Below are 13,416 nucleotides of genomic sequence, written 5' to 3'. Positions count from 1 at the left end.
ACAACCACTACACACACAAACAAAGCTGTTTCACAGAGAAAGACTGCCTTGTAGTTCCTTCTCTAGATTGTTGCACAGATGACAAAATTGTAGATATCGAAATAGATGACAGAGGGATAGAGAAACAATTAAAATCGCTCAAGAGACGAAAGGCCGCTGGACCTGATGGGATACCAGTTCGATTTTACACAGAGTACGTGGAGGAACTTGGCCCCCTTCTTGCAGCGGTGTACCGTAGGTCCCTAGAAGAGCGTAGCGTTCCAAAGGATTGGAAAAGGGCACAGGTCAGCCCCGTTTTCAAGAAGGGACGTCGAACAGATGTACAGAACTATAGACCTATATATCAGTTTTAGAATTTTGGAATAGGTATTATGTTCGAGTATAATGACTTTTCTGGAGACTAGAAATCTACTCTGTAGGAATCAGCACGGGTTCCGAAAAAGACAATCGTGTGAAACCCAGCTCGCGCTATTCGTCCACGAGACTCAGAGGGCCATAGACACGGGTCCCCAGGTAGATGCCGTGTTTCTTGACTTACGCAAGGCGTTCGATACAGTTCCCCACAGTCGTTTAATGAACAAAGTAAGAGCATATGGACTATCAGACCAATTGTGTGATTGGATTGAAGAGTTCCTAGATAACAGAACGCAGCATGTCATTCTCAATGGAGAGAAGTCTTCCGAAGTAAGAGTGATTTCAGGAGTGCCGCAGGGGAGTGTTGTAGTACCGTTGCTATTCACAATATACATAAATGACCTTGTGGATGACATCAGAAGTTGACTGAGGCTTTTTGCGGATGATGCTGTGGTATATCGAGAGGTTGTAACAATGGAAAATTGTACTGAAATGCAGGAGCATCTGCAGCGAATTGATGCATGGTGCAGGGAATGGCAATTGAATCTCAATATAGACAAGTGTAATGTGCTGTGAATACACAGAAAGAAAGATCCTTTATCATTTAGCTACAATATAGCAGGTCAGCAACTGGAAGCAGTTAATTCCATATATTGTCTGGGAGTACGCATTAGGAGTGATTTAAAATGGAATGATCATATAAAGTTGATCGTCGGTAAAGCAGATGCCAGACAGATTCATTGTAAGAATCCTAAGGAAATGTAACCCGAAAACAAAGGAAGTAGGTTACAGTACGCTTGTTCGTCCACTGCTTGAATACTGCTCAGCAGTGTGGGATCCGTACCAGATAGGGTTGATAGAAGAGAGAGAGAAGATCCAACGGAGAGCAGCGCGCTTCGTTACAGGATCATTTAGTAATCGCGAGAGCGTTACGGAGATGATAGATAAACTCCAGTGGAAGACTCTGCAGGAGAGACACTCAGTAGCTCGGTTCGGGCTTTTGTTGAAGTTTCAAGAACATACCTTCACCGAGGAGTCAAGCAGTATATTGCTCCCTCCTACGTATATCTCGCGAAGAGACCTTGAGGATATAATCAGAGAGATTAGAGCCCACACAGAGGCATACCGACAATCCTTCTTTCCACGAACAATACGAGACTGGAAAAGAAGGGAGAACCGATAGAGGTGCTCAAGGTACCCTCCGCCACACACCGTCAGGTGGCTTGCGTAGTATGGATGTAGATGTAGATGTACAAAATATGGTGCAGTAAGCAGTCAGAATATGGTGTGGGTACAGAAAAGGAAAGTAACAATCAATTACAGGATAAATGAAATGATACATTTATTAGGATATGGTCACATGTTACAACATGTGTTTAATATGGGCTATCAACTCTGTAACATGCTGCATCCGTTAACATGGCACAGTCTACAGCTGCTCACAGCATATCCGATGGAATCAGATTGATATGTCATTGTATGCTGTCCTTCAAATCGGGAAGAGTCGAGATATATCCCTGACAGACACAATCTTCCAGATATCCCCACAACCAGAAGTCACAAAGATTTAGATCTGGGAAGCTACACATCTTGAAACAGCCCAGAGATGATGCTGTTGTTACTGAAGGTTTCCAAATCAAATCTCTCACCTGGAAAGCAACATCACGTGTCACCCATCTTGCACGAAGATGTGGCCACACTTACATTCTTGCAAAGGTGGAATTAAGTGTTGCACATGTAGGTCCTTATAATGTGTAGTGTCACTGCACACGTAACAGGCCCGCAAGGCATCATCTCTTTAGAGAAAAACAGATCAAGAATGAAGGACCTTGTGGAATCACACTACACAGTCACATAAGAGTAGATCCCTAGATGTGACAACTCGGTCTATCCACAGCCCCGTGCTGAGTAAAATGTACCTTGTTCGTCCAAAGAATACTCCCTGGCCACATGTCATCCATTTCAAAGCGTGCCAAAAAACAAATGGCATAGTCAAGGTGTTGTAGCCTTTCTTGTTGCTTCACTCTGTGCACATTCTGAATCTTATAAGGATACTGGTATGAAATGTGCTGCAAAATATTTTCAACTGTTGGCCAGGGAAGAGAATTTATGTGACACAGCTCGAGCACTGCCTACAGAATTTGAGGCACATGTGGCACGGTCGGCTATGGGCACTGCAACCTCATTAACAACTGCTTTCCTCTCCCTGCTGCACCACTGAATTCACCTGTTCCTTCAGATTTCTTGATCATATTCTTTAGCCCATTCATTGACACAGGGGCTCTTCACAGCTGTTTCTGTAGGCAATATTCCCACAATGCAGCACTGCTAATGCTGCCGTTCTGCAGTACATGAATTTTCTTCTCAATAGCCATTGTGTTTCATACAGAAAAGTTCAACCTTCTTAAAGCTTCACACGAACAGTCACTTCTCAAAACAAATCAACATACGTCGCCAAGCGACAAACAGGATACCGACGTCAAAACAGGAAATATTTCACATTCTGACTGCTTACAGCACCGTACTTTCTTCTGGTTGCAGAAAACAGAAGTATTATTTTGTCAGCGTACTCCACTAGTGCACCCATTAATGAACGTACCTACAATGTTTCAGTGTCCTGCAATGTATACAGTTTGCACGCAGCATTCTTATCACCATCAGTTTAATGATAACACCTTGCTACATATAGAACGCAAGAAGTATCAGTCTTATTCACATTGCATAAAGCAAGATTTACATTACATTCTTGATGAATATGAGGAATGATCTGACAAATGTGTGATAGCAGTGCAGAAGGAACAATGAGAAATGAAGTTGACTGTCAGAAGAAGACTGATAAACAATGGTGTAAGATTAGAAGATGAGGAATGGGGAAGATAACAGAATGAGAAAGGAATGGGAAAAGTGTGTATAGTTTACAGTCTTACAGGAACACTGGTGTCCTCTCTGACAGAAGGAAGATGGCTGGGATATGTGGAGAGACCAGCTATGCTGATGATAATCGATGCCAATAACACCTTTGAGGATGTTTCTGCCTGAGCAAACACAGTTCTCCTCCTTTTTCAGATACTCATGTTTGCTAAAGTTTCACGAACTTATAGATTTATTTTACTTTGTGGAGAGTAAGGGGAAAAGCAACTGAATGATAATATATACTATGCTGGGATTATGGTCATTATATACAGAATATTGTACAGAATACATATATACTTAACAGCACACTGTTCCATATGTAGCAACCTGTTGGGCGAAATATAGCCTCATCACATGTCATCAGCAGCTATCTAGGATTTCTCTACAGCAGCGTCTGCATTACTTACACTGAATGAACATGTTAGCTCCGAAACGAAACTATTAGTGTTCCGGCTATTTTGTGATTTGGTAATGTTATAATATATTACTGCAATTATTTTATGTTACTTTCTGCTATCAATATTACTAGTTAATGATCTTTTGACATTTGCTCGGTAGATTATTGTAGTTGTTCTTAAAAATGTTTCTTCTTATTGGATGTCAGAACATGAGCGAGGAGGGAGACAGCGTATATTGTTTACGTAATTTGTTTGCACTTAGTTTCTGTGGTTTCCATGTTGTCATGACTCTACAGAACTATGTTGCCAACACAAACTGTGTCACATATTCAATAGTTTCTCAAAATATCCAATTCTTATTTAAGAAAGAATTCTCAAAACTTTTTATTTACTATGTAAATTATTCAGTATACTCTTGCGATTAGTTCACCTAGAAATATTTTTAAGGGAATGTTCATGAATTACCACACATACAATCATTCTTGAAGTAAAATTTTCAATGAGTAAGACTTGTTTGTTTCTAAATTGATGTAGCTGATTTGAAAGCTCTCATTCTCCTCTTTTCATTTAATGTTTTACGTTTTTTTAAAAGCCTTCATATTTCAAAAGTTATTTTTATTAACAAGTATCATGTTTCAGAATCTTCAAACTTTAAACTTTACTTCTTTCCCAAATTCAGTACCAGTTTCATAGCCCCAGTTTTTCTCATTACAAAAAAGACCAATTTCACTAAAATAACTTGTTAGTCTGTTAATTATTCAGACTAGAAAATTTCAGTTTATTGATATTTTACTACTTAACTTTGGGGATCATCATCATGTTAATTTTGCTCTCCCACAAAATAGTACCTATACTTTGGCTATTTCCTAAGTCTACAACTATGTTTCTTAACATTTAAGAAGCACATATTTTACTGTTTCGTGATTCCTGTAAGTCTATAAATATGCATGATGCGCAAGGGCCTCAGTTAACAATTGTTTGGAAACAGTAATATAACATTACTATGTTGTTCAGTTCCTGCTCACTAACTGAAGTGATTACTTGCCATGTTTCTCCATTATCAAAAGTTGTATTTCTTAGTCAGGTAGCACTGGATTGTTTAAATTGTAAAGCTCCTTGGCATATCAGACTGGTGAGAAGTATTATGTCGGTTCGTCACCAATGAATTGTGAGAATGTTTGTTAATTAGTGTAAACTGCTGATCTGTGTATCATATTGAGAGTCCTACATATACCAAAGCTAATCTTCAAATGAAGAAATTGTGCATCAATATGCATGATGAGACCAAACATCAGTTCATCCTGTGTTGTATATTTTCTTTAACAAATGTCTATCAGTTGCACTAATAGGAGGATGACCAAAGAAAATGAATGAAACAATGGAAAATCCAGGATGGAATAACGACAATGTTATGAGAAGGACGGATTAACGTCAATATTATGACAAGGATAGTTCCTACTCACCAAATAGTGGATATGCTGAGTAGCAGATAGGCATTACAAAAAACTGTAGTTTTTTTGTTGTTTCTATCTGTGACTCAGCATCTCTGCTATATGGTGAGTAGCAACTACCCTTTTCACGAGCCTGTCATCATTCCATCCTGGATTTTCCATTGTTAGAAGAGGACAGACTACTGCTCATTATGCAGGGTGTCCCATTTATCTTGACGACCCTAAATAACTGTTTGTCCAGATGCAAATTACAAAATGTTTCAAGCAAATGTTTTTAGCTGTCAGGGGGACACCAATCAGCATGATTGCCTTCATTGTAGTTTTGTTCTTTACAAAGATATGAACAGCAGTATGATTTCTTTGAATGGCACCCTGTATTTTTTATTCGGTAATTAATTTCCTCTCCTAGAAGACTTATTCAAAAACGTATCACAGTGTACAATTCACTGAAACACAATGTTAATTAATAACATAACACACCACTGACACTGACGCTGACACTCCCAGTACTTAGTGCACGAACTCGGGACAATGGAACACATCCACATCCTGACATTGACAGAGGACAAATGTAAACATAAGTAGAGCTCACACCCGTCATTCCATAAACCATTGTGAGTTGAAGAGTTGTGTGAGTAGAATGTACACCAATGAAGAGAAGGAAGAAATGCTACTCATCTATGGGGAATGTTAGCAGAACGGTAATTGTAATACTGTTTTCTTACGTACACATACATTTACTACAGCAGTTTAGTCCTTTTAAATACTGTTGTGTAGAGTAGGCATACAGTAAAGGCTGTCCTCCTTACAAACTGCATCGGCAATGTTTCTTTTATTGTTGTTGTTGAAGGTAGGCGAAATGCTACACAGGCAGTGGAACTCTACAGATAGTAATATCCTGTCAAGAACCCACCTTCCCGACAGATGTTTTCTTGTCTTGTTGTGACGCTTCAGGAAATGGGAAGTTTCAACCTACAACAACGCAATCGTTGTAGCACTCGCACAGATGAAGCTCCCAAAGTTACTGTTCTTGCTTCCATTTCTATGAATCCACATGTGAGCACACGACAGCTTGAACACAAGACTGGCATTCCTAAAACCAGTATACATCGTATTCTTACACATCACCGATTCCATCCTTACCATGTACACCTCCATCAAGAATTGCATGTGAATGATTTCCATAATCGTGTACAGTTCTGTCAGTGGACACAGCAGCAAATCCTCGGCAACCTGAGCTTCTTCTCCAGTGTTCTATTTACCAATGAATGTTACTTCTCAAACAAAGCACAGGTAAATACAAGGAACACGCATTATTGGTCCAGCGACAATCCACGATGGCTCAGACAGGTGAGACAACAGCGTCAATGGAGAGTTAACATCTGGTGAGGGATGCTTGGTACTACAACTGTTGGCCCTTATTTCATCAATGGTAGTCTAAATGGCACAGTATATGCCAACTTCCTGGACTAATTCGTCCTCCTCTTCTGGCTGAAGTGGCACTAAGAATCAAAATGCTTATGTGGTATCAACACGATGAATGTCCAGCACATAATGCCTTGCGTGCATGTCGTGTTCTGAACAGAAGGTATCCTGCCAGATGGATCGGTCGAGGAGGAACAGTTAATTAGCCTGCTAGGTCCCCTGATTTAAATCCTGTGGACTTTTTTCTTTGGGGATGCATTAAAGACGTTGTCTATCGCGATATTCCAACAACTCCAGAGGACATGCAGGAACGTATCGTGCTTGCTTGTAATTCTCTTCAGCAGGCAACACTGGGAGCAGTAAATAATTCATTCATTCATTCATTCATTCATTCATTCATTCATTCATTCAACGAGTGCACCAGTGTATCGGTGTTGAGGGTCACCACTTTGAGCACCTTTGAATGTTCTACTCCTGGGAAACAGTACAGGAGAGTCAAAGTCAATTTTGTGTTATGTTTTTACTTGGTTTTCATTTGTTTTTTGACAACTCCAGCAAGTGGATGAGTTTGTGATCCTGGGCTCAAAGTCAATGTTGTGTTATGTAATTAATAACGTTGTGTTTCAGTGAATGGTACACTGTGATACATTTTTGAATAAGTCTTTAGGAGAGGAAATGAATTACTGAATAAAAAATACAGGGTACCATTTAAAAAAGTCATACTGCTGTTCATATATTTGTAAAAAAAATGAAGCTGTAACAAAGGCAATCGTGCTGATTAATGTCCCCGTGACAGCTAAAGAATATTTGCTTGAAACATTTTCTAATTTGCATCTGGACAAACAGTTATTTAGGGTGGTCAAGATAAATGGGACATCCTGTATAGAGGAGATACAAGTCACAGAGAGGCACAAGATAGACTGCTACTCACTATACAGAGGTGGTACAGTGTCACGGAGAGGCACAAAATAAAGAGTTCTATTAGTCAGTATCTCCTCTATATAGTGAGTAGCAATCTACTGCTTCCACAATATTAAAGAAAATAAATTGTGAGACTTTCTATGAGCAGAACAGTGTCAGTAAGCTTTCAATGGTTTATAAAATATTCCACTGCTGCACCATACTGTTTTACGTGTACCAGTTGGGAATTTTACTCTTTGTTTTGATTAAAAATAAAGTGAACCAAGTGGTGGTGATCTTCAGTGAAACACGTTCAGGTGAAATTGGAGAAAAAATTGTGTTTGCTCAACATAGAACCCTTCTCAAAAACCTATTTGTTTGATAGAAAAAGGAACAAAAAGTGAGAAGACAAACAGATAAAGATTTACTCTACACTAAAATGTATAGTGGTTTTGTATAAGACGCAGGTTACTGGAGATTTTTTCCACGGTCGTATGGCGGGAGAGGAGGAGGTGGTGTGGAAAGAGTTGGTACAGTCGAGATGCTGGATGTGTCCGATCTGGTATTGCAGTTGTGGAGTGGTGGTGAGTACCTGATATGTGAGGAGTGGTACTTAGGATACAAGAGACTAATAAGTGGCAGATGTAAGCAGAGTGCGTGAAAATCACACTGGCTTCTTTCTTTCTCTTTCTTTGCCTCAAAGTAGTAACAGGAATGTGGCACTTACCGGAGTTTCTGTCACTTCCGAGACCGGTAATTTAGCAGCACACTTGCTGCGTACTTTCGCAGCTGTGAAGCATTTGGGTGCCTGCAAAAGACATAACTTGCTGTAATGAAACACAAAAAATTAAGATATCTCACTTTGAAAACTGCAATGTAAAACTAACTTCATCTCCAAATCAGTCACACAGTGGTAAAGTGCAGCAAAACTACTAACAAATACACTTCATGTCTTACACGTATGCATGAATATCGTGCGAAGTTTGTAAGCGTACTGAGACTTACTCGGTAAGTGAGATGCAGATTGGAGATAGACATAGAAGTAACTTTAGGTGTGCCTGAGGGAAGTGTGTTGGCATTCTTGCTGTTCATGTTGTATATTAATGACCTTGCAAACAATACTAATAGTAACCACAGACTTTTCTCAGACGATGCACTAATCTATAATGAAGCAGGACCTAATGTCTGAATAAAGCCGCACAAATATTCAGTCAGTCCTAAAAACATATCAAAGAGATGCAAATATTGTCAACTAGTTTCAATGTTCAGAAACATAAAACTGTGCACTTCATAAAATGCAAAAAGCTAGTATCCTAAGACAACAATATTAATGAGTAACAATTGGAATCTGACAACTTATGTAAATACCTTGATGTACCAATTTCTGAGGATGTGAAAACAAAATACACTATGTGATCAAAAGTATCCAGACACCCCAAAGATATACATTTTTCGTATTAGGTGCATTGTACTGCCACCTACTGCCCGGTACTCCATATCAGCGACCTCAGTAGCCATTAGACATCGTGAGAGAGCAGAATGGGGCACTCCGTGGAACTCACGGACTTCGCACGTCGTCAGGTGATTGGGTGTCACTTATGTCATACATCTGTACACGAGATTTCCACTCTCCTAAACACCCCTAGCCCCACTGTTTCCGACGTGATAGTGAAGTGGAAACATGAAGAGACATGTACAGCACAAAAGCGTCCAGGCCGACCTCGTCTGTTGACTGACAGAGACTGCTGACAGTTGGAAGAGGGTCATAATGAATAATAGGCAGAAATCTATCCAGACCATCACACAGGAATTACAAACTGCATCAGGATCTAAAAAATGGTTCAAATGGCTCTAAGCAATATGGGACTTAACATCTGAGGTCATCAGTCCCCTAGGCTTAGAAATTTGTAAACCTAACTAATGTAATGTAAGCACCTTCTCCCGGTGCTGTGGGAAGAACAGTAGGTCCTGCACAGGCTGCGCCAATTTATAGGTCGAGTAAGTGTGCAGCAACAACTGCAGTAGGGCACTGAGGGAATCAGACCAGATGACAAATTGTTTGCGCTGCAGACACCTCATCTGATCCGACGCCTTCAGGATCACACGGAGCTCTGCAGAAAACACAGTACAGGCGAATCCAGAAGACATGACTGGGAAAGACAACAGAATATCTGAGGGTGACCCCTCGTCAGGAGGTATCTGTATACACAATCGTAAAGCCGTGATGCCTTGCTAAAATGTTAGGCAGATTGAAATATAAAATTGGGAGTGCAATCTTTCGTACAATTTGTCAAATCAAAAATAATTATGAGTCTCTATAGGAGCCAAGTTGGGAGATCTGCTCCAACCTTGTAAAATGTTAAAACCAGCCGTACCCATCTCTAACAATCCTTCACACAAATCCTACAGGGCCTCATCGTTTGTTGCCGATTACGAAAAAGCCTTTCCATCAGAGGCCGAGCAACAGTAGGGTATGCAGCAGTATATTCTGAATGTCCATCCTTCTGAGTGAAAGTTTGACGGACTTCAGCAATTCACTTAATGTTATAAAGTGGGACACCTGCAGCAGTCATTTCGATGTTATTTATATATAGCTGCCAGTTTGGGAATTCGGAATACTATCTTCAGACCTTAACTGACGGTGAGGGGGCGAATTCCAATTGACGAACTGCCTATTGGCTTCTGTCTCGGGTTCTTCGGCCGACGTTTATCTAATGATTTTACTGACATTTCGCCAGCACGAGTGGCTAGCATTGTCAAAGCTTCACCCTCCATTGCCGGTGGGAGGGTGAAGCTTTGACAATGCCAGCCTCTCGTGCTGGCGAAACGTCAGTAAAATCATTAGATGAACGTTGGCTGAAGAACCCGAGACAGAAGCCAATAGGCAGGTTATCAACAAGTGGCCACAAAGGCCTTAACAGTTTTGAATTCCAACTGTATACACGATCCTGTCAATGGCCGAGATTCTATGACCTGACTACTGTAGACTACTGTAACAGCAGTATCTACAACCGCCAACCGAGTTAAAGACAGAGATTGAAATGTAAAATTGGGAGTGCAATCTTTCGTACAATTTGTCAAATCAAAAATAATTATGAGTCTCTATAGGAGCCAAGTTGGGAGATCTGCTCCAACCTTGCTGTAAAATGTTACAAGCGGCCATACCCATCTCTAACAGGCAGTTGACAGATGCAGACACATCATCAATGTTACAGTAGTTACAGAAACCAGTTCATAGATGTTGACCAGTGATGGGATCGTGTATACGATTGCAGTTCACTCTCTCAGCATCAGTTAATGCCTGAAGATGCTGAATCAAATTACTGAAACTGGTAGCTATGTAACAAATAACATCAAAAGGATGGCTGCATGTGTTTTATTTTGTTATGCAGGCGTATATGGTGTGGGCAGTGTTTTATATCCTTGGCACACAATGAGCAGCTGTCTCCCGATGTGAAGTGGCAGCTCAGCATTCTCAATGCAGACACTCCACTCGGTATGGTGCACCTCATCCGACACAGACGGTCTCGCAGACCCGTGCACCGGGCATCCCTAATTGAGCCGAGATCGCACAAAGACACTGTCAAATCAGAGCAGACAAGTCTTGTCTGCCCTTGTGAATTGTGGCCAAGTAATTTTAAAATACTCAGTGCTTTGACGGACCATCTTTTCCGGTCCTTAAGATGTGACAACCGTATAATCTTCATGTCAAATGTGGGATCCAGTGAGGTGTTACATGCTGTCGGACAAATGGCATTTCCCACTCCGTGTTTACGACACGGAAAGATGACTGATGAAACAGTAAAGTAGTATTAGGTGGGGAGTAAATCGCAAAAGACATACTGTGCACAGTCGCTTTGTTTCAAGTTTGTGAGGAGTTGAACAGAGAGGTGTGGGGTTCGAGTAATCGGCAAGGTGTGATGGCGAGTAAGCGTCTTCACCTGGTGTGGGCAAGGCCTTTTACATCACAGCTCGGCAGTGTCTCGACTCTCGAGGAGCAGAAATTCTCTCTGAGAATGAAAACAGCAATGAACAAAAGAAGCTCTAAAATGAAATGTGACTTACTTAAAACTACTACTTGTCGAACCCTTGAGGAGGATGTTATGTTTGAATTACACTGTATCTGCTCCAAGACATGAAGTAATTGTGATCTGAAAAAAAAATTATACAAGACAGTAAATGATGAACTGTTGATGCCATTTCATAATTAGATTAGTTCTTGTTTTTCCTTCCACCAATACCAGCTATAAATAAAAAGAGTTCAAGTCTTTCAAGGGCTACGCATGACTCTACAGAGATACTTCTTTGCAGGACCTCTACATAAAGAAGATAAGTAACAGCGACCGAGTTACATTAAAGGTAAACTGACACACGATACATTGGATGATAGATCAAATGCCAGTGTACTGACTCAGCACCAAACACACAAAAAGAGGGTCGAAAAACACTTTACCAGACACTTCACCGTGTCTTTAAAATCGAGAACAGTATTTCTCATTCTCGACTCAGGGAAGTTTAAAACAGAATGGGAACAGTTAAAAAGAGTGCACACAGACTTCTCAGTTGAATACTTATAATGTCTGTTCTCTGCCCAACCGTCTAAGAGATAGTTGCAACTGACATGATGTTGTTGCAGACCCTGAAGAGGAATAACAACAGAATCATCCACAAACAAGGAGCAGTGGACAGGGCATTCAACAACTGACTTAATACTATGATAGATACAGCAAAGACAGTCACACTTAAAACACCACCTGGAGGGACACCAGTCTGCTTCTCAAAGCAGTCAGAGAGGACTCGACATCGAAAATAGTGTGGCAACAGCAAGGACTGAATGAAAATATCCCTGAAAACCCCATTTGTGGAGCTGCCTGACGACAAGAAGCCTCTGAGTAGTACCGTAGGGCTCCACGATGTCAAAAAATATACCCAGAAGATGACGCCTGTTGTATAGCTACTTCCAGGAAGGCCAGGTTATCAAAAGTGGAATGATACATGCTGAACCCACACTGAAAGTGACTAAGGAGCTACCTGTATTCCAACATCAAGACAAGGCAGAGATTGACTGTCTGCTACGAGTTATTCCCCACAGAGCTAGTGAGGGCAACACTACAATAACTACCCAGTATAACGTTATGGATATGGTATTGGTAGATTCATTAAAGCTTTCTAGTTCATCTTCATGATCTTCAGGAGAGGTAGGTCTTCCCACTTAATCTGTTCAAACAATATTTCAACAGATAACATCTGTTGGCCTCCTATAAATTCTATATACAAGAAATATAACATGGATGTTAAAGATTATCAAAAATTAGCTTCAATGTAGGATTACAACCAAATTTGCAACTACACGAGTTTTGAGAAAAAACGCATTTTGAACCACAAAAAATTCTTAGTACATGTAAACAAACCTCTAAGCATTAACATCACAGAAATAGCAATGTTAATTTCAGTAACAAACCAAAAGACAAAAGTTACAACTGATGCAATAATATTACATTATTAATTAAGTCACCTTTTGGAACTTATCCAAAAACTTAGAGAGAGAGACTGAAATGCTTCTTAGATTTTGTCAGTTCTACACCAAATAGAAAATAGGCAAATTTGAAATATGAAAATTGCGTCATAAAATTTGAATTCAAAAGCATAGTTGATTCGCAGAACTGTCCACTCCAAAATTACTTTTATTATTTGTAAATCCTGATAGGGAACATAAAACAGATGTAACCTATTCGTAGAAGAACATAAAATTCCAAACACCTGTCTGACAATTAGTGTGGAAAACACACCCATACCAAATTAAATATACCATTGTTAACACAATAAAAACATCATATGCCCATAAATAATTACTAATAGTTACTGTTTGAGTTATTCTCAACCTACAGGTTTCACATTTTTCTAGTTTTTGTAATGGCACTAACCTGTCTCAAAAGCATGTAACCTAAAATCAGAATAACAACTCCAGCCTGAAC

At 40.1% G+C, this 13,416-nt stretch overlaps 1 protein-coding gene across 1 annotated transcript in view; it reads right to left on the bottom strand.

Annotated features, from left to right (window-relative positions):
- LOC124719978 (zinc finger protein 135-like) overlaps positions 1 to 13,416 on the bottom strand; it is a 65,818-nt gene that overhangs the window by 32,412 nt on the left and 19,990 nt on the right. Inside the window, exon 3 of the mRNA XM_047245201.1 lies at positions 8,169 to 8,249. Within this exon, the coding sequence (XP_047101157.1) occupies positions 8,169 to 8,249 (81 nt within the window). The remainder of the gene's footprint in view (positions 1 to 8,168; positions 8,250 to 13,416) is intronic.

The sequence above is a fragment of the Schistocerca piceifrons genome, chromosome 11, assembly GCF_021461385.2.
Source record: "Schistocerca piceifrons isolate TAMUIC-IGC-003096 chromosome 11, iqSchPice1.1, whole genome shotgun sequence".
In the NCBI taxonomy this organism is placed as follows: domain Eukaryota; kingdom Metazoa; phylum Arthropoda; class Insecta; order Orthoptera; family Acrididae; genus Schistocerca; species Schistocerca piceifrons.
Note: the sequence above shows the minus strand (reverse complement) of the source record. Positions and strands in the feature narration are given on the sequence as shown.